Raw genomic sequence first — 23,071 nt, 5'->3', positions numbered from 1 at the left:
AAAATCTAAAATCAAGCCTCTAGATCTAACTACCAGCTTACAGGAAATATGGAGACTAGATGATCACAATACAAGGATAAAATTAGCCAAATCAAGAATATGGGACATTCGAGAACACATATGATTCAGCTTCTTTAACAAGTAAATAAACGGTATACGAGGGGGAAAAAAATAGGAGCAGGGAGTACTGTTATGCTTAAAAGAAATTTTAGAGACATAACAACCAAATATAATACATAGACCTGTTTTAGAGTCTGACTTGAATAAACCAACTATAGAAAGGTATTTTTCAGTATTCCAGAAAACAAAATGAATGCAGACTATGTATTAAATGATAACATGAAACTGCTGGTGCTTTGGTTGAGTATTACAATGGTATCATAATTATGTTTATAAAAAAATCCTTATCTGTTAGTGATACACCGTAGTATTTATAGGTGTAATGACACATTGTCTGGAATTTGCCCAGCAAAATACAATTTCAGAATAAACTTAAAAATCGGAGAAACATCAAAGAAAATGAAATTTAAGTGGGATAGATATATGACAAACGAATAGTGGAATATTGCTAACTGTTGAAACAGATAAATAATTTATTACCCTCTTTTCTCTACTTTGATACATGTTTAAAATATTCCACAATATGTTTTTAAAGTTAACAGAAAGAAGCCCAAGTTTTCATATAACATCTGAAAAGGTTAAAGAAATGGCTCCATATTGGTTTTGCTGATAAATTTACATTCTAATTCTATAAAGTCAATTCTTAATTCTTCGTACTTAATGGAGAATGGCAGAGATGAAAATAAAATAGTTGATCTTCTAGTTACTAAGAGAAATCAGTAAGTAGAAAGATATAAGAAAAAGAAATAGCTACAGTATCTGTATAAGCAGTAGTCTTAAAAAAAAGTGTTGAGAGTAGTATTCAAGTAATAACTATTTAGGAATTACTATGTTAATAGGAAGAGTCTCATAACTAGCAACCAGTTCACTGTTGAGGAAGTTTTATTTTTGTCTATCATTGCTAACACTATGAAAGTGTTTCATTTATTTTTAATGAACAGTTTTGATCTCTTTCTGAAGATTTGGATTTCGCTACTTCTTTTTCTATTGAGAATATACATGACAAAATAACAACACAATGTATAGAATATTCTTACTGAGTGGAATAGCATGCAGTGTCCTATCCGAGACTGGATGTCCTCAGGCCCAGCATTACAGGAGTCCTCTCGAAGAAGTTTCCAAGTTTGACATTGACAGTTGAAAGCAAACAACCCACTGAACTGTGGTTCACTGGCTCTGCTGTCGTCTACGCTGCCATTACATGTCAAAATTCTACCACCAAAGGTGTAGATCATATGTTTTTCTGAGTCCATACACATCTATCAGAACAAGGCAACAGATTGAATCGTTACAGACTGTTCCTATCATATGTGATAAAATGAAACCAATGTGTGCAGTTTTAGATTCTCGAGAAACTAAACTTTGTCTTAATAACACTAAATACCACCCCTGATTATCGTGTGCACTTACTGCAATAATGCTTACCACCTGGCAGAGATTCATGACGTATTTCTAAATACTTTTTTGGGTTTCCGTTTTTTCCAATGAGAGCAAAATATATTGGGTTAAAGACCTTTATGCTTTCTTGAAACTGTATAATTTTTACCAAATCAATCAATAATACATGAGGTGCTGCTTAATACCAAAGACTGAATGCTAATCATACTCTATGGGTAAACAGTGATCACACCCTCCTTTTCATCCTCCTTATAAAAACTCCCTTCTTTCTATTCTAGGCAAGCATCCATCCTATTAATCTTGCTACCCTTTAAATCAGAGCGCAGCTATGTCAATAAGAGTGATACAACTAAATCTATCTTTCTGCATTTATTTTGCTAAGCTCTTCAAATTATGTTGTTACAATATGTAAAACAAACAAAGAAATGTTTGCAGCAGTCTCCAGACTGACTTCTCTAGTAATGAATCTGCCTCCTTTAACACAATATTATAAATTTAATTTTCTTTGAGGTATGTTATACAATTTATGTTCAAAAGCCAAACTTGATTCTTTCATTCTTTCCACTCAAGGAGATTATGGCTTTTCATAAAAATATCTCCGAGAAAAAAGCCATTTGTCACAAGACAGTAAGAATCAAATTCTATTTCAAAGAATATGTGAGTCCTAGTTGGGAATTAGATGTTGAACACAAATGGCATTAATATTTAAGGAATAAATTGCATATACAAAACATCTATCTTTTGGCTAAAGCACAAATACTAGCCATTATATGTTCAATTTTCTCCTACCATCAAATTGTGCTATTTATCTATTTTTGTATTGTTTTCAGGAAAAGCTATTTTCATAATTGTAAATTTTGGTTTTTTAATTAATATTAAAAAGAAAAGATTCTAGCATCTCCCGATTTTTCCCTAACCACTAAAAGATCCAGTCACTTGTCATTTCCCAGGTTTCTGACAACCTTCCATAAATTAAGATGAAAATCTATTCCTCAAGGGTGAAATCTTGGTGAATATGGTTCAAAGTATTCCCACTTTTTAATCTTAAATGATCATATCATTAAAAGCTATCCATAAGCTGCTCAAGACAACTCCGTATGGCCCCATTCACCTACTACATCACCATTGGAGGTTTCACTGAACCTGAGTCACATTACCCTGTCCTAGGCATTGAAGACTCACATCTCTCCAAACACCTCAGGATCATGTTGAAAATCTTGAGGGATCCACATTATGGGAGCCTATTTAAAAATTTTTACAAATTTACAGATTCATACTAATTTTGGCTAAACTCTGTTATCCAGCTCCTATGGTTCTACTTCAAAAGGAGTTTCTATTTCCTTCTGGGGATATTTAACTTTAATTTTGATGTGGCTATTCTCATTTGTTATTAGTGGTGAGGCATAAACATCTTTATCTTAGTAACTCTTTCCACCATACCAGACCAAACCAACTCAAAAAAAGAGAAACTATAGTAGCTTCACGGACTCTTTCCCTATCTTAGAACAAACAGGACACAAAACAGATAAAATTAATTTTATTCCTTCGGGTTGGTTCTTCCCCAGATAAGATACGCAGTGTCAATGAGGGTGAGTTATCAAACAAGAAGTGTTAATCACTCTAGGAAGGGCGCCTGGGTGGCTCAGTTGGTTAAGCGACTGCCTTCAGCTCAGGTCATGATCCCAGGGTCCTGGGATCGAGTCCCGCATCGGGCTCCCTGCTCTGCGGGGAGCCTGCTTCTCCCTCTCCCACTCCCCCTGCTTGTGTTCCCTCTCTCGCTGTGTCTCTCTCTGTCAAATAAATAAATAAAATCTTAAAAAAAAAAAAATCACTCTAGGAAACTTTATGTTGTGCAGTTTATGATTTCCTTTTCATTTTTAATCTCTGAAAAAAACTTCTGAAAAGCTAATAACCTATTAAAGTCTGTATGATAATATTAACATCTTTTCTCTTGAAGACTTCAAGAGATCATTTATGTCAAATCTTGGAAGACCACTCACTCATCTACTCTATCAGGTTAGATATTTAATTCCTAAAATCAAACAAATAGTGGATAGCCACTTATTCCCCACCCCAATGTTTTAAAATCCAAAAGTCTTTTACTCTGTCACATGAACACAAGACTGGCTAGGATTAGGCTGGGTGCAAAACAATTTTTCTCCTCACAAACTCTGAAGCTTTCTAACCAGTGTTGCTCAACACACAAACCTCCAAAAATGCTTCATGTTAATCTACCCCTTGCTTCATGTTAATCTACCCCTTGCTTACTTACCAGTGTCCTCTCTGTGGCTTTTAGGATTTTCTCTTAATCCATGGTTCTAAAATTTCATTAAGAAAGTATCTAGAAACAGCGCAGAAGATCATAGGTCAAGGGAGGGAAAACTGAAGGGGAAGTCATCAGAGAGGGAGAAAAACCACGAGAGACTCTTAACTACAGGAAACAAACTGAGGGTTGCTGGAGGGGAGGTGGGTCGGCGGAGGGGGTAATTGGGTGATGGGCATTAAGTAGGGTACGTGATGTGATGAGCACTGGGTGTTATACGCAACTGATAAATTATTGAACACTACATCTGAAACTAATGATGTACTCTATGTTGGCTAACTGAATTCAAATAAAATATTTTTTTTTAAAAAGGAAGTATCTAGGTAGGGATATTCTTTTTCATTCATCCTAATCTGTCCCTGGTGTTCCTTTAATTCTAAAAACTGTCTTTCTTCAGTTCTGTGACCTTTCTTCCTTTTTAACCTTAAGGCATGTTGTTTTCAGTTTGCTTTCATTCTCTTTTTCTAGAACTCCTATTAGGTGGATATTAGAACTTCAGGATCTTTTCTCTGTTCCTTAACCTTTCTCTCATAATTTCAGCTCACTAACTTAGTAACTTTTAGAGATGAGAGCTTTTTAATCAATTGACTCAGACTTTTATTTGGTTATCAAATCTTTAACTTATAATTTTTCCGGATATTTCTTTTTCATGGATGAAACAGCCTCCTGAATTGCTCTAAAAATATCACTTAAACTTATCTTAAAGGCTTCTCCAGTCTATACTACTAGCTGTTTTTCTTTGTTAATTCTTAATCTGTTGAGTTCACTACCCCTGTCTGTCTCATGGTATTCATTACTTTCAAATATTTGATTTTTTTGGCTGTTGTTCTAATCCTCTTTGTATCTGCAAATTCCTGTTCACCTGCCTCTTCATATACAGCAGCGCTCCAGTGCCTCTTGGGATCATTGCTCTAACCGTCCAGCTCCAGTGTCCACACTTAACACCTGACCCATGTGGACAAATACCTAAGATAAGTGCTGCTCAGTCCAACTGGAGAATGCCCTGCTGTCCAGTCCCCAACTGATCATCTAATGTTTGCCCCAGTTACATAAACTTTGAGACACTCTCTCTTTTTTTTCCTTAAATAAACTGTGAGACTCTAGTTGCTGCAGTCTTATGGGCTCTGGTTTCTTCTGGTTGGATCTGAACCCATTTGCTTTCTACCTTACAGGAACTCTCCCCACTTTTTTTAAGTTCCCCAAGGACATTCTTTCTTGTTTTCAACATTACTATTAATGTGTTCTTTTGCATTTCATAGACTGTGGGGCAAGAGGACAGTAAAAGTTTATGTTCAGCCTACAATCACCTAGTGACCCAGGGAGAAGGTCAATGAACTGAGATCTCCAGTCCTTTGATTGAAGCTTCTCCAGTCACTTCCTGGCTAGCTTGTATTCTATTTTCTAGTAATTTCCTCAAAGAGTGTTTATACTTGAAGGACAATTCGGCTAGATATAAAACCCTTGGCTTACACTGTCTTGTCTTGAATACCTTCTAGATGTTGCTCTATTGTCTCTCTTGGCACTGAATGTAGCTGTAGAGAAATCTGAGACGAGACTCATTTTATTTCTCTTATAGGTGACTTGATAATTTTGCCTACTTGCCCAAAAATGCATCTTTATCTTTGAAATTCAATATGAATTCTACTATATGTTCCGGAGTTGAATGCCTAGGTCAATTTTCCCTGAATATAGCATGCCCTTTTGATATGTAAGTAGTCTTGAATTTTATTTATAAATATTTGTTCTGCTCCACTGTTTTGGTTTTCTTCTTTAATGTCTCCAATTATGTGTATGTTGGCTCTCTTTTGACTGTATTCTCTATAATTTTCTGGCTAATCCTTTTTACATCTTTATTTCTGTTCTCTTTATCTGCTCTTCTTATTTCTATGCTATATGACCCTTACCTACTCTTCCGATTCCTTGTAGATTACCCTTCATTTCTGAAAGTGGTTATATGTTTTTCTTTAATTTCATTCCTGAATTTATCAGGTCCAGTTTCACCTATTCCTTTTATTTGGCCATCTCATCTGCATTCTTGAATTTATGCTTTGTAGTCTTCTTCACAGTTTCAAGCTGCATTACGCCATTTAATTCATGTTAGAATACTGGAATATAATTTTTCATTTGCTGTTGCATGAAGGAAAGTTTTGCTTTTCTTTTTCTTTTTACTGTTTTTCTTTAGAGTACCTCTCTAAAGATTTGGTGTTTATTGCTTTTTAGTTTTTCATATTTAAATGAGTTTAATTTCCCTGGACCCCAGATAACAGAAGGTTCCTATACAAGCCTGGGTGATGTTCTTGCTCAAGGATCTCTTCTGTTGCTACTGAATTAAATGGCTTCTTCAAAATACGGTGCTTCTGTGAAGTCATGTCTTCTCTATGAACTTCATCTGGTTTAGGGGGCTTCTATTTCATGCCTTGAGTTCTCCCCTATTACACTGTGTGGGCTTCAAAACTAGTTCTGGGTATTTCAGTTGTTTCTGGCTAAACTTATAAGGAATTGGGAGTTGTGGGTTTCTCTGGTTTCTGGTTTTACTGAATATGTGACTTATGGGGATGTTTTTCCTTAATCTTTTTGTTTGGTTCTCATTGTCACTGAAAATCATACAAAGCAACAACATGGAAAACTTCAGAACTAAGCTGCCACTACAATCTTAAAAAATCTAAAAGTCTTTAGTTGTTTTTTTTTTTGTTAAAATTTTAAACGGCAAAGTAACTTCTAAACATGTCTTCATGCCTCTAGCTTTCTCATGTTCTTCTCAAATTTGAATGCTAAGTGTCAAGTCTTAATGTGTCATGAATGACCCTAAGTAATTTTTGGAGTAACTTTTTTTTTTTTAAGATTTTATTTATTTATTTGAGAGAGAGAGCACAGGAGAGGGGTTAGGGTCAGAGGGAGAAGCAGACTCCCTGCTGAGCAGGGAGCCCAATGCAGGACTCGATCCAGGGACTCCAGGATCATGACCTGAGCCGAAGGCAGTCGCTTAACCAACTGAGCCACCCAGGCGCCCTGGAGTAACTTTATTTACATGAACTAGAATAGAAAATGGTGGCTTATAAAGATTGTGTTAATTGTTGATATCCTGGTTTCTTCACCCCCACTGTTCTTCTATTTAATCTAATCAGATGAAAATCAAGCATCATGTAACAGAACCTAGCTTCCAAGGAACATTCTATTTTATTAAAGCCAAGGTCACAGACAGGACAATAAACGGGTTATACTCAGGCTACCCATAAGCTATTCTTTTTTCAATCTGTAAAAATAAAGACATAAGCATCTTTTGTAAAAGAAATTTGTAACCAGTTGGAAGAAAATAAATGGCTTCCCTAATAGCGTTATTTGCTGATGACCAGCCTAACATTTTTTGAAGTTATTATTTCCCATATGAACAACAGTGAGGATGTCAGCAGGGAAGTGCAAAGCTTTGCAGAGCTCAGTTATGGAGAGCCAGCAGAAGTTCCAATTCAATCTGGGGGATACTTTGAAGACTAACGGTTTTGATTTTCCACCCACCATTCACTTGATAGGCATAAAACCCATTCCTCTTTTCCTTACCATTCTCCTATAACAACTACTTGTTAATATAAATATGTCAGCAGGATAGTTTAAAAGCAAAGAATTTAAAAAATCTCTAAAGAAACAATAAATTAAAAAAAAAGACCAGGGTTTTAATTCCTAGATAAGATATTAGGCCTAAGCTAGATTCTGTCATTATCTTAGCACCACTTACCATTTCACAAGTACTAGATAATGCTATGTTCATCAATATAGTGTCACAGATTTTTTAAAAAGTCTTTTTCTCCCCCATACTACAAAAAAAACTTCTGGATATGGGTTGAGCCAAGTAAAACTGCCTACAGAATTCAGTAGTTACTGTTTTGTGTACTGATCTATACTAAACTGATGTGGACTAAATATTCAAAGACTGGCAACAATGATAATAACATTGATGGGGATGATGATGAGAACTACATGTGTATTAGTATTAAAATGGCATACAAATTGCTATGTGTAGTCTTTTTGTCTATAGCACCATTATGTGATTTCTCTTGGTGCTCAGTTCAAACTTAACTTCATCTAGTGTATGTCACATTCCTATCTGCTTTTTATTGAGTTTATGATTGTATAGAAAAGTAAATATATTTCACTCAAATTGGAAGAAAAGGTCTAGATTTCAAATTCTCAAACTCATTATAAAGTAATTTTAAATTTCTTCCAGGAATGTAGAATAAAAAGTTTTAAGAGTGTAAGTTGTTATTGTTGAGTTACGACCATTTATCATAAAATTAGTTTTTCCTAATATGTACTGCTCTATCTACTCTCTAAAGTTTTTATAAATTAACGCTTGTTGTTCTGAGATCTTAGTATTTTATCCTGCACCAAACGAGAAAAAAAAATATTAAAGGGTAACTTTATACCTACTAAGAGTTATTTTTATTGTCTATTCTAGGTATTTGTAGGAACTCACCAAGAGACAACGCAGCATAACATGTAAAATAAACTCTAAGAATAAGAGTTACTGGGCACTAATTAATTCCACCGTATTATTTATGTGTGCACCAAACCTGATGATCAAACACCAATTTCGGCCCTCCATCAGCAGCAGTATCCTCACTAAGTAACATCCATGTGTTTGTGTCAATGTCGTAACGATAGAAGTCACTTTTCAGAGATTTGCTGTTCCTCACGGAGGAATCCAAATAACGCCCCAATGTGTAGATTTGCCTTCTTTGAATGTCAATGCACATTTTATGACATGATCTGGCACTAGGACCATTCTGTGGAGAGCAAAGAAAGAAGAAAGAAAAAAATTCAAAGAATAACAGAAAAATAAAATTAAATCCTTTTTTGTTGACTTTCATTAAAAGGTTTTCAATAGAAGTCCAACACAGGGTTTAAATCTTACCACAGAAATGCTTAAAATCTACCAGGAAAGAAGAGACGAACTATCGTATACCTTATGGCACTCTGTTTAGAACACTTATATGGCTTCTATTACACACCCATTGCATTTTAGTCATTTGTGCACACAGCTTGATTCTCTAGTACCTGTCAATCTAAAGACACAATTGGTCTTTAAAATATTTCTCATTAAAATTTCTCATCAGAATCTAGCACAAAACAGATACTCCAAGAATATGTAGAATTGCTATATTTTGTAACTGGAAGGAACCTTAATAAAATCGCTAGTTTAATTATCTCCTTTTAAACATGAGGAAACATAACCCTCTTCGAAGAGGAAAGGTGTTCTCCTGAAAGCTAGGAAACTAGTGACAGCACCAGAATAAAAATGCAAAATGTGACTTCTTTGTCTACCCTTTATATTACATAAAACTGACACTCCTGAGTGAATAAATAACACAAAAATAACACAATATGAAGAACACTATATTATCAACAAAAATTAATTATTTGAGATCACTTATATCACTGGACTGAATAAAAGGAAAAAAAAATTGTAGTGTAGTATAAACTAATCGTAGAGTTCATGGGGAAAAAAAGAACTTCAATAGGGCAGGATCTGATTAGTTAAAATGCGGGAAAAGAAAGAGAATATTTGTTAAATATCGCCTAAATTCTATCCATATTATTACAATGTATGCATGTGTATATTTCATTCAATCCACATAACAACTCCATAAGGAAATATTACCATTTCACAGAGTCTAAGTAATCTGTCCATAGTAACAAAACTAGGAAGTAAGCTAGAAAATCTAAACCCCAGTGTAACTAGAACAAAAAACTATGTTCTTTCCATTATTCCAGACTGGTTTTTCCACAAGATAAGAGAAACAAAAGCAAAAACAGACTTAATCCAATGTGTGTGGTTATGACTGAGATGAAGACTTCCTACTGCAGAAAGTTGAAGACTGAGGCGGAAACAGAAGCCTGTTGAATGACTGACAGAGGAGACTGGATGTAATCTTGCAGGCAATAAACTATCATGGGTTTCTAGAGCAGAATATAAAGAGTATTCTAGCACTGTTATTTAGATTAAATGAATAAATAAAGATATTTAAGCAGGAAGAATAATTTGACATTAGTGTTATCAATCCAGATGTTAAATTGATTTGTATCTGCACTTTAGTATTCATACTAATTTTAAAACTTATTTTTAAAGATTTTTGTCAAGGAAAATCTCCAGCAGATAAGATAGAAATATTATTTTTTGAAAGAATGTCATCCACAATTAATCTCAAAAACAAAGATAGGATAATATATAATAAATCTATGCCATATACCCTAGAATGTGAAATTTGAAATTTTAACAGAGGAGTTAACAGAACTTCTGGCCTCAGATTGAATTAGCATAAATGCTATTAAAATGATGAGCAAATTACACCTTAAGTAAGAAGAGAAAAGGAAATAAGGAATAGGAACCAAAAGAATAGAAAAAAGACAAAAAATAGAGATAATTAACAAAGTGGGTTTCCTGAAATATTAATAGAATTATAAACCACCAGCAAGACTGATTATTTATTTATTTATTTATTTATTTTAAAGATTTTATTTATTTATTTGACAGAGAGAGATACAGCGAGAGAGGGAACACAAGCAAGGGGAGTGTGAGAGGAAGAAGCAGGCTTCCCGCCGAGCAGGGAGCCTGACGCAGGGCTTGATCCCAGGACCCTGGGATCATGACCTGAGCCGAAGGCAGACGCTTAACAACTGAGCCACCCAGGCATCCCAAGACTGATTTTTTAAAAAGGAAGAGAAAACACAAATTGCTAAATATGATAAATGAAAGCAGGAACATCACTTATAGGCTCACTAGAGGTTAAAAAGAAAAAAAAAGGGCTATTGTGAAAAACAGGTAAAATCTGCAATGTAGATTCCTTGAAAAATTATAAACTTAACTAAAATTGACACAAGATAAGAGAAAAAATCTGAAGTCACTCTATTGAAAAACTGAATTTATAATTTAAAATTTTCTTCCCACAAAGAAAATGCCAGTCCTAGATACCTATACTGGTAAATTTTATCAAACACTTAAGGAAGAAATAATATTCCTAACTTATTTTATGAGGACAACAGAACACTGAAGCCAATTAACAATACTACAAAGAAGGAGGAGGAAAAATAATTTACAGGCAACCAGTAACCAGTATACCTCATGAACAGACACAAAACTGATCTTTAACAAAATATTATTAAATAAAATGCAGCAGTATATATAAAAAGGGTATTTCTTAACTAAAGGGGGTTTATCTCAGGAATGCAAAGTTAATTTTACATTTGAAAACTGATCAAGGTAATTTACCACATTAAAAGAGAGGAAAACAATATGATCTTGTTTATATAGAAAAAGCATTTGATAAAATTCAACACACATTCATGAGGAAGCTTCACAGCAAACTAGGAATAGAAAGGAACGTCCTTAATCTAGTTAAGAATGTATGAAAATCCTAAATCTAATTTTTCGCTTAATGGTGAAATACCCAATGCTTTCTTGCTAGGATCTGAAACAAGATGTCTATTCTCACTTCTTCTTCTTCTTCTTTTTTAAAATTAATTTATTTATTTGAGAAAGAGCATGCGCATGCACAAGCACAAGTGGGGGGAGGGGCAGAGGGAGAGAGATAATGTCAAGCAGACTCCCCTCTGCGTGCGGAGCCTAACTTGGGGCTCAATCTCACAACCCTGAGATCAGGTCCTAAGCTGAAATCAAGAGTAGGAAGCTTAACTGACTGAGCCACCCAGGCACCCCTATCATTTCTTCTAATTAACACTGTACTGGAAGTCTGTCAGCACAATAAGGCATTAAAAAATAAAATAAAAGCTTATAACAGAAAAAAAGAGTGGAAAGGAAGAATAAAATTTTCTCTATTCACAGATGACATGACTATTTGTTGAAAACATCCTCAGAAATCAACAAAGAAACAATGAGAAATAGTATGTGAATTTAGAAAAGTGACATGATATAAAGGAAATATTAAAAACCCAACTTAGTTGTCTATATTAGCAATAAGCAAACAGAAGATAATTTTTTTAGGGTGGGGCAGAGGGAGAGAGAGAATCTTTTTTTTTTTTACAGATTTATTTATTTATTTATTTGACAGAGAGAGAGAGAGAGAGCACAAGCAGGGAGAGTGGCAGGCAGAGGGAGAAAGAGAAGCAGACTCCCAGCTGAGCAGGGAGCCCAAAGCGGGGCTCGATCCAAGGACCCTGGGATCATGGGTTGAAAGGCCCAGCCATTTTATTTTTTTATTTTTAATTTTTTAAAAAGATTTTATTTATTTATTTGATAGAGAGAGACACAGCGAGAGAGGGAACACAAGCAGGGGGAGTGGGAGAGGGAGAAGCAGGCTTCCCGCTGAGCAGGGAGCCCGACGCGGGGCTCGATCCCAGGACCCTAGGATCATGACCTGAGCCAAAGGGAGACGCTTAACGACTGAGCCACCCAGGCACCCCGAGAGAGAGAATCTTAAGCAGGCACCTTGCTTAGCATGGAGCCTGATGCAGGGCTTGATCTCACAACCCTGAGATTATGACCTGAGCTGAAATCCAAGAGTCCGACACTTAACTGAATGAGCCATCCAGGCATCCCATTTTTTTAAGTCCCACTTACAATGTATGAAAAAACAAAATATGCTACCATCAATTTAATAAAAATATCCAAGACCTTCCATCTAAAAACTCCATGACTGCTGACAAAGAATGAAGACTGAAATAAATGGAGATTAACTACATTCATGGATTAGAAGACAATATTATTAAGACATCAATTCTCTCCAAATTGATTTATAGATTTATCACATTCCCAATCATAATCCCAACAGTTTTAGAAATTGACAGTATGATTCTAAAATTTCTAATTTTTAAAAAGAAATAATAATAATTTAGTAAGAAAGAAAGAAAGAATTTTTAAAAAGAAGAAAATAGAGGTCTTACATTACCTGACCTCATGGAATGTCACACTGGTATATAAACAGACCAAAAGATAATGGAGCAGGACAGAGTATCCCAAAAGAGACATATACTTATATGATCAGTTGGTTTTTTACAAAGGTGCCAAAGCAATTCAACAGGGAAAGAAGACAGGGAGCAACAAACTCTCACATATTTCTAGCAGGAATATAAAATGGTACAATCACTCTGGAAAAAGCTATAGTAGTTTCATCAATGGACCCTAAAGGGTAAAAGTTTGATGTTTCATAATCTCAAAATGTCTTCCCACAAGTTACATATCAATTATAGAGGGGAAAAATCTGGAGGGCACTCTCCTTAACCAAGTGATCAAAGGTAACACCAGACAAAGTGATACAATGTGCCTCCTGATGGGATATTCTAAGGAGGAGGACCCGAAGTCATCCACATGGTATTTGTGCTAAAAATGCTCAACCTAAATCCAATCCTAAAGAAACAAGAAACAAATCCAACTGAGTGACAGTCTAACAAAATAACTACTCTGTGTTCTTCAAAAATGTCAAGGTCAAGAAGGATAAGGAAAGGGTGAGAACTATTCCAGAATAAAGGAGACTAAAGACACATGACACTGAAATGCAATGCATGATCATGAGTCCTGGTCAGGGATGGGGGTTGGGAGTGACAGTGGGACATCTATAAAGGAGATTACTGAGGTATTACTGGATAAGTGTCTATATCTGGAAAGGGTCTGCGGATTAAATTAAAGCAGCAGTTCTGAGAGCAGTCTGGGGTCTCCAAGACACTTCAGGGAGTCCACAGAGTCAGTTGTTTATAACACCACTAAGATAAGAATTCGTCTTTCGTTCTTATTCTCTTACTGAGTGTACATGAAATTTTCCAGAGGCTACACGACTTCTGATGTAATAACAGATTGGATACAGAAGCAGATATGAATCCAGCTGCCTCTATTAAGCCAAACATTAAAGAGATTTAGAAAACTTTATATATGCTACTTGATGTATGGTGGTTATTTCAAGGAAATGCACCTATGTGACTCAGTTACAAGCTGACCCAGCTGCTTCTTCCATGGAATACTCTATTTATGTGAAAGAAAACTAACAATACAAGTGCAGTTATTCAGATATAACGGTTATGACAGATATTTTCTGAAAAAATGAATAAAGTTAGTATGTCATTTTGAAAAAAACTGACAAAATTTGTTGCCAATGATAAAAGCAAATTTTAAAATTTGTTTTTAAGCAAAAATTAGAATTTTTAAAACTTCTACGTGCTACTGTGATCTTGACACCTTCCCAATACTTAGAAAACTTTTCTGATGAAATTGATAGTAATATTAACAAATATGGGTTTTTTGATATTGTATAATAAAATTTCAACATTTGGAAGATATGCAGAACTCAGGAAACCAATAGTTTTCAAGTGACCAACACATGGGTAAAAAAACCATGCACGGGTAAAAGATATATTCAAAGAGCAAGACAGAACAATGGATTTGAATGTAACAATACAAAACATTAGTTGATATGGTTTCAGAGTCTATAATGCAATCACCTTTAAGAAAGAACCACTTGTCATTTTGGGATATGAGATCAAAATAGACCATGTGCAAATATCTGAAAAGGCTATTAAAATACTACTCTCCTTTCCAAAAATATAACCATGTGTTGAGGTCCAATTTTCTTCATATATTTCACAGAAAACAACATGTTGCAAGAGATTAAACACAGAAGCAGATAGAATCTAGCTGTCTTCCACAAAGCTTGACATTAAAGAAATTTATAAAAATGCAAACTAAAGAAAAATACATTTGTTTCAAACCTTTATAAAAAGTTACTTGCGTATCTATATGAACATTTAAAGTAATTATTCTCTTTAAGAGCTGAGCCATTCTATTATCTATCAACCTCCTAAATGTGTTATTAGATACATATTTAAGTAAATTAAAGTGAATTAAATTAATACTGCCTCTTAATTGCATATCACACTTTTGAAACACATGCCCTGGGTATCATCAAATAATACCTTGTACTCACTCACTGGTATAGAAAATAAAATGAGATATACGAAATACTAACTGTTCAATTTTGGAAGGAATGAATATTTATGCTACAGCCATATACTATTACCATTTATTTCATAGAAAAACCAACAAAAAGTTTTTAGGCATCTATGTGAAGAAAGCAATAATAAACCCATAATGAATCTGAACTCCAGTACTGAGTCACCACTGACTTCAAAATAACAGGAACAAAGTCTGAGTCTCATCAAAATAATTTCTATATTTTTCCAGTACTAGTTTAAAATAGTAATTTTTTAAAAGATTTTATTTATTCATTCATATACAAACAGAAAGAGAGAGCATGAGCAGGGGGAGAGGCAGATGGAGAGGGAGAAGTAGGCTCCCCGCTGAGCCAGGAGCCTCATGTGGGGCTCGATCCCAGGACCCTGGGATCACAACCTCAGCTGAAGGCAGATGCTTAACCATCCGAGCCACCCAGGGTCCCCCAAAATAATTATTTTTTTTAAAGATTTTATTTATTTGACAGAGAGAGACACAGCCAGAGAGGGAACACAAGCAGAGGGAGTGGGAGAGGGAGAAGCAGGCTTCCCGCGGAGCAGGGAGCCCGATGCGGGGCTCGATCCCAGGACCCTAAGATCATGACCTGAGCTGAAGGCAGACGCTTAATGACTGAGCCATCCAGGCGCCCCTAAAATAATTATTAATTGCATTCCAAATATTACTTATATATAACATATGTAAATAATATAAAAATAATAACCACGTCCAGTTTCATAAGTAGAACATTAATATGACCTTTGAGTTCCCCTGTAAACTACCCTCCTCTCTTGCCAAAATAGCTACTCTCCTGATTTTGTATTTATCTTCCCATGCTTTTCTCCAGCATTAATTTTTCATTTAATTTATCTCACCCATTTGCTCACTAAAGAATAAACATATGATTCATGCTCAGAGTCTAAGTAGGGAAACAGAAATGTAAACTACTCATTTTAGTTACCTACTGAAGGAATATAAGTGGTTAAAAGTGGGCACACCAAAGGAAGCTTCTATGTGGAGAAGTCAAGAAAGGTTTCCCCGAGAAAGTCTGAACTGAGTTTTAAGAATAAGCAGGTGTTTACTAAGAGCCAGGTGCATGGGAGGAGGAGCCCTCTATTAATTTCAAACAGAAAAGAACATTATTGCCAAGGGACCATCAGGTAAGAGAGTTGAATTCCAGCAACTAAAGGTGTGGCTGGCACATAAAGTCAGGAGATGAGGCAAGAAAGGTAAATGGGGACCAAATATGATGAGAAATTTGAAATTTATAATCTAAGCCAAAGGAACTAAGGTTGATAAAGTGCCTTATCATTATGATTATTGTTGTTGTTATTCACACTTTCCTGTATCTATGCCCTTTGATAGTGCCCCTCACCATATAGTGACTCTAGCTTTGGCTATATGACTTCTTTTGGCCTATGGGACAATAACAAATTTAGTGGCGTGCTCATGTCTACCTTTTCTCCTTGCAGCCCTGCCCCTGACATGCCCCAAGCCCCAGCTAGCCAACAGGAAGGTGAGCAACTATGTAGAACAGAGCCAAGTAGCCCCCACTTGAAGCTATGCTAGACTAGCTGACAGCCAGCTGACTCCAGGACACATGAATGAGTCCAGCCAACATCAAAAGAATGACGCAGCCTATCTGTAGACTCGTCAACAAAATAAACACCTACTGCTATATGCCACTGAGGTTTGGTGGGCGCTTGGAATAGATGGAATGTAAGACATAAGTGAAACAGGGACTGAAGCTAACCATAGGGGTTAAGCAAGTGTCACATGGCCAAATATGCTTTTTAATGAATGGAAAATAGACAACAGATTAACAGTGGAGGCAAAAGTTTAAGAAAGAAACCATAGTGTTGCAATTAGTGCCAAAAGGAGTAGAGCAGAAAAGACATCTGAAATGCAGTATTGGGTGCTAGAAATGTTGGAACTTATGCACTAATTAGACACATTCAATGAAGAAGGAGGATTTCAGGATGAATCCTAGACTTACTGCAAGAATAATTACAGATGCAATCAACTCAGATTTATAATAGTTTAAAAGAAATAAGTTAGGAATTTTTTTAGATCTCTATTTTTGTTGAAGATACAAATAATCACTTCAGAAAATGGTACTTTAACACTGAAAGACAAAGGCCATTTTTTACATATTTTCACAGAGATAACAAATAGAAATCAGAATTTAAGATATCTTTGAAAAGATAAAAACTACCAAATTAATCACTGGAACACGCTAAGCAGAATCCAATTTCCTAGAATTAAAGACAGAGCACTGATCTTCTGAAATGGCCATTCTAGATTAAAAGCAGTGCGTTTTGAATTAGGTCTTTTCCCCCACTATTCATTTTCAGGTCCCATCGTTTTGTTAAAGTTTATTTTTCACCTCGTAATCTGAAACAGCTTAGATGGAGGGTACAATAAAAAATTCTATAAAGATCTGGAAAAAATAAATCAGTTAACATTTGCTTTATACTAGTGTATAATTATGCACTTACGTAATTCAAAGCCATAAATCCAAGCCATCTTATTCACTAAGGAAATGCTTTATGTATATATGTATCAATAGACACACACGTGAATACAATTTTAGTCAAAAATAAAATATATATCATTTGTGACAACAGATACATAGTCAAATAGTGAGGGACCAAAACAGTGAAAAGGTAAGGACAATAAAAGCACATTTTTCCAGAGGAAATCAAAATAAGATGAACGCTCGGAACAAGAGTAGAGGTGACAGAAACATGAGAAAAAAGATTATTACACACTTACATTTCCAGACTAAAGTAGTTAAAAACTACTATTATATTTCATACCCATTTCTATTTAGCTCTATGAAATAGATTTGTTCATGTAACAGTAGTTGAAGAACCAGGTATAGAAGCTAGAATGCAAGAATACTTAAACCAAACTTGTTTACTACAAAGACTTCTGCTACTACTGTGGGTATAGAAAAGAATACAAATCATCCAGAAAAAGAAGGGTACGCCCACACCCCTATTGTAATACAGATGGATGAAAAGTCTGAGAACTTGCCTCTTTCTCAGTGTCTCTAGAGATACATGTCCACTGGTTCTCCTTCACACTGTACGCCCAGAAGTCAGCAAGATCTTGTGTTCCATCCCAGCCACCAAACAAATAAACGGTCTCTATGAAAATTAGAAAAATATGTATAAAAAAACCCTTAAGGATAAAATTTAAATATAGGCACCCAGACGTAGCCATAGTTTTTAAGATCACTTAAAAAGGCACTTCTAAATAAACCTAAAAATGAAATTTGTCAATGGGTAACATTTCAAAATATATACTAGGCTAGTATCTCCTAAATGTGCGTATATGGAAAGGCTGCTGCAGGACCACCTATTTTGAAAGATTGGTAAAAAATACAAATAACTAAGAGACATTCCCCGAGATTCTTTCATAGATCTTCAGTGGTTAAGAAGAGTCTGTATTTTTTTCAAGTATGCAGAGTGAATCTCATGTACTGCCAGTTCAGGAGTTTCTGTGCTAGGCCACAGAAAGTTTACATTTAGCAGCTTCTTAGCAATGCAGCGTCAGATTGTTAAAAAAAAAAAAAGAAAAGAAAGAAATCGCAAAGGAACATATGGTCTAAAATAGAACATAAAGACATCTAGCTATTTCTGAAAAAAAAACTTCACATTAAAACTGTTTTCCCTCTAGTGCAATATCAAAAACAATGGTTAAAACTAGCTCTGAGTTAAAGCTAGACACCTCAAGAATAAGGTGATGTACAGCCTTGGCATTCCCATGGAAACTAGGGAAATCTTTTCCAAATATACTATGGTAGGCTTAACTCCTTAGAAGTCAACCTTTAAGTCATTCCAGGTATCTTGAAAATACGGTTTCTTCTAACTCTGAAATGTCTATTATATCCATGGGCTGTTTCACTGCAACAAAACTGACTTCTTGCCCCGTGAATAGTGACAATCTTTATACATAACACTGTTATCATCCACCTCCTTCTTTATAATAGTGCCTCTCCTTTCTTCAAATATTTCCCCCCTTTTAAATGTCTTATATCTACTGCTTACACAAGCCCCCCAATTATTTAAAAAGTTACATTTTCTTTTCTTTCCTTTTTTTTTTTTAAAGATTTTATTTATTTATTTGAGACAGAGAACGAGACAGAGCACAAGTTGGGGGTGGGAGCAGAGGGAGAGGGAGAAGCAGACTTCCTGCTGAGCAGGGGGCCCGCTGTAGGACTTGATACCAGGACCCTGGCCAGGATCATGACCTGGGCCAAAGGCAGACACTTAACTGACTGAGCCATCCAGGTACCCCTCTTTCTTTCTTTCTTTTTTTTTTAAGTAAGCTCTATACCCAACAATGGACTTGAAGTCATGACTGCAAGATCAAGAGTCACATGCTCTACTGACTGAATCAGCCAGGCACCTCTTTTTTTTTTAAAAAAGTTAAGACATACAGGAACATTGTAAAGCTATCTACTCCCTAATTGACATGACCTAGGCCTATTTATGTGGAGACTGTCATCTAAGTTAGGTCCCACCATGAACAGTTACAATTCAAAGTGCATTTAGAAATACTGTAACATCATTAAGAAAATTCTTGACATTCATAGAGTTGGACTGTCTTCTAAGAGATTTTTATCATATTTTCATATAATTTCAAATGCTAAGTGAATTTTCTAAGTAAAATGTCCCATTCTATGCCCCAGAAGCTACAGAAATCAAAACAATGCTTCTGGGTAAGAACATACCATTGCAACAGGATTGAGTTCTAGTGCTAACTGGGCAATCAAATCAAATATGGGCCACATAACCTCCCTGGGTCTTAGTTTTTTCACTTACAAACTCTCAGTGTTGTGGTGTAGTTCTTCAGATGTAAGTTACCTGAAAACATTCTGAAGGCTATCAAGCACAAACAGCATTTCTACCTTTAAAACATGCACAAAAATAAAAAATACTCTGTAGTTACTAAGTGCCACAGATGCAATAAAAACAGCATTACTGTATCCAATTCCATGACTAACTCAGTACCTAGAACTTCCTAGCTCTGTACAAATGTGAAATAATGGCAATTATTTGAAACTTAAAAAACTATCATATCTCAGAACTATAAAACAATCCATTATCATTAGTTAAGTAACATTCTGTTTCCCAAATGGCATGCAGCAATACCAGATACTTCAAGTTTTACAGGGAAAAAAAAAAGAATTTTCATCTGCTTAAAAATTATTTGCCAAGGCCTCACTGTAAAGGCAATTAACCCTGTTAAATTCTGAAGCCAGGAGAGGGAGGGGGGGTGTATAACTAAAATAGCAATAGCAATTGACCTTTTGTTTTATAGTGTTTCTGGGTACCCTCTGGATAAGGTTACCCTGGTTCATTAACTTTAATAACCCTTCCTCTTGGGCTCTGGGTTCTCAATGTTCTTTCTGAAAAGCAGGTCTCTTTGTACGCATAAATTCTCACAGCAAAGAAAACCCACATTTCCACAACAGCCTCATTGATAGCTGAGCAAAATAAAATCTGGCAGAGAGCAAGCATCCCAATGGAATTAATCCAAGATGTCATTCTTGTCTGTGAATGCTTTGTAGTCCTAGCTGAAGTTTAATAGTAAAATTGAATGAATCAGATGGAAACAGGACCTTTTGACATACCTGAATAAAATGCATGACAAAATTTAATTATATCATCTAATCACTTAAGTTAGATCATTCAGAGATGAAATATTATCTAGAAACAAACATGAGCAAAAGTATTATTTAATGCGTAAAGGGTATCAAAAACTTCTAAGATTACAGAAATAATTGGAGAGAACTATAGTAAGAAGTAAGGAAACAGAAAAAAGAAAACATTATTTGCAACAGGGTCCAGTCTCATGCTTACCCTTATGTAACAATTCATGTAACAAATCACGTACATCCCTGGGCAGTACAGTCTTCCTCAAGCAGCAGCCCATTCTCTATATTTTTTTCTTAAAGGCACATAGGCTATTGTGGCTATCCACTTCTCCCAGCACTCAGAGGAATGTACAGTCAATGTTTTCCCAGGGCTAGTCTGAATTGATAAGGTATTTTACAGAAAAGAAAGAAGACAGTCCCTATCCTCAAGGAGCTTACAATCTAATCAAGAATATAACACAAGTACATAAATCACCATATGCAGAGCAGACTAAATGTCATAAGAAAGGTAAAAAGTACCATCCGATTTAAAAAGAGGGAAGAGAGTATACCTGAGGGGACTCAAGAAAGGTATTTGACCTATGCATCAGAACGTGGCTCTGGGGGCACCTGGATGGTTCAGTCAGTTAAGCATCAGACTCCTGATGTCGGCTCAGGTCATGACCTCAGGGTCGTGAGATGGAGCCCCATATAGGGCTCCGTGCTCAGCGGGGAGTCTGCTTGAGATTCTCTCCCTCTCGCCTACTGACATGCATGCTCTTTTTCTCTCTAAATAAATAAATCTTAAAAAAAAAAAAAAAAGAAGGTGCCTCTGTTGGCAGAATGGGAGACAGAGAGTAGAACGTTTCAAGCACAGTAAAAAGTATAACAAAGGCACAGAGACAGAAAAACACATGAGAAATGTTTTATTTTTAAATTTTTTTTAAAAAGATTTTATTTATTTATTTGATAGAGAGTGAGCGTCAGGGAGAGAGAGAACAGGAGCAGAGGGGCAGAGGGAGGGGAGAAGCAGTCTTCTCGCTGAGCAGGGAGCCTTACGTGGGGCTCCATCCCAGGACCCTGGAATCATGACCTGAGCTAAAGGCAGACACTTAACCGGCTGAGCCATCCAGGCGCCCCACATGAGAAATGTTTTAAAACACATGGACTCTAAAGTCAGGTGGATCTCGATAGAACAGTAGTTCTACCACCACAGCTGGGTTTCTTAACCACTGGTTTCCTCAAGTCCAAAATGGCACACCACAGCACCTGGCTCATAAAGCTACTATGAGTATTAAATTACATAATGCATACAAAGTGGTTAAAAGTGTGTGATGAGTAAATGCACTGTTCAGTTTAAAAGAACACAAAAAGTACCAGGTGGAGATGATGTTAAAAAGACAGGTAGTGGCCAGATCGTGGAAGGGGTTAAATGACAATATAAAGGCTTTGAACTCAACTCCACAGACCATGGAGGAGCTTCAGAAGATCCCAAGCAGAGATGTAACAAGGTCAGCTCTGAACTTGCAGCATTATAGGACTTGACTGAGAAGGAGAAGCCAGAAAAAGAGAGGGATTGGAAATAAAGTGACCAATATAGCCTATGTTCAAAATATCAAACCAATTTCATTCTGAGACTGAATGAATCAATCATCAGTCAGTGAGTCAATCTGTCATTTCTGAGGCCACAAAAACAAATTCAACCATATTCTTTAGCACAAGTCTTTTTGGTAACAGTACTAAATAAACCCTCCAGTGACTTACTACCAGCAATACTAATATACACATCTTAAATATACTAAAAATAAGGTAGAAATATTAACATATCAGTGTCTTTTCACCATTCAGCACAAAGAAGCAGGCTTTTTATTTTATGAGCCCAAATGCAAGATCTATCCTTCTATTCATTCTTAGGGGTAAATCAGACTGTGCTGACTGAATAATCCTCCACAAGATGGCACACTATTTTCATAATTAAAGCCATGTTTCCACTTTGAAACAGTACAGAATACAAACCCTATACACTCACATAGCATGGGCCCAACATTAAACAAAATTTATGTGTCAAAAAGAAGAGGTAGGAGAAGAGTTAACAGAATAGTGAAGGAAGTTAACTTAATTCTTAGTTTAATATATAGATACCTTGAGAAAAACAAATGAAATGGAAAAAAAGTTTTAAGAAACATAAATTTATATTTAAGATAAAAATGAAACCCTGTCAGAACATTTAATTCAAGAGTTTAATCAATAGAATTTTGAAGAGAGGAGTGAATTAGAAGGAGAAATCTATTTCACATGTTCTTTAACCTTACCTTCTTTAGCCATTCCCCTGAACTCCTATGACCCAGCAGATTATCAACTGGATTCATCTGCCTCCCTTTTTAAATAGTACTATATTCTTACATAAAGCTATGATTACAAATCTAGAGACTGATCCTTTGGTTGAATTCAATATATATTTCCTGTATATATATTTCAATATACTTTGTATTCTTACCAGAATTCCTTTCTGGTAACTATATGAAAGAAAAAAGATTCATGTCATTGAAAGCTAAAGAAATCAGCCAAGTGAATAAGTTTGTAAATAACAACTAAAACCCACATTCACCTATTCCTTCAAAAATTTCTTTAAGGAATC

General features: G+C 35.6%; 1 protein-coding gene across 1 annotated transcript in view; it reads right to left on the bottom strand.

The window, feature by feature from the left end:
- Positions 1-23,071, bottom strand: part of MKLN1 (muskelin 1) — a 165,456-nt gene that overhangs the window by 46,729 nt on the left and 95,656 nt on the right. Inside the window, exons 9-11 of the mRNA XM_044920189.1 lie at positions 17,826-17,938; positions 8,407-8,619; positions 1,158-1,379 (exon numbers count right to left, since the gene is read on the bottom strand). Coding sequence (XP_044776124.1) covers positions 1,158-1,379; positions 8,407-8,619; positions 17,826-17,938 — 548 coding nt within the window. The remainder of the gene's footprint in view (positions 1-1,157; positions 1,380-8,406; positions 8,620-17,825; positions 17,939-23,071) is intronic.

The sequence above is a fragment of the Neomonachus schauinslandi genome, chromosome 12, assembly GCF_002201575.2.
Source record: "Neomonachus schauinslandi chromosome 12, ASM220157v2, whole genome shotgun sequence".
Taxonomy (NCBI): domain Eukaryota; kingdom Metazoa; phylum Chordata; class Mammalia; order Carnivora; family Phocidae; genus Neomonachus; species Neomonachus schauinslandi.
This window is presented reverse-complemented; position numbering and strand designations above follow the sequence as displayed.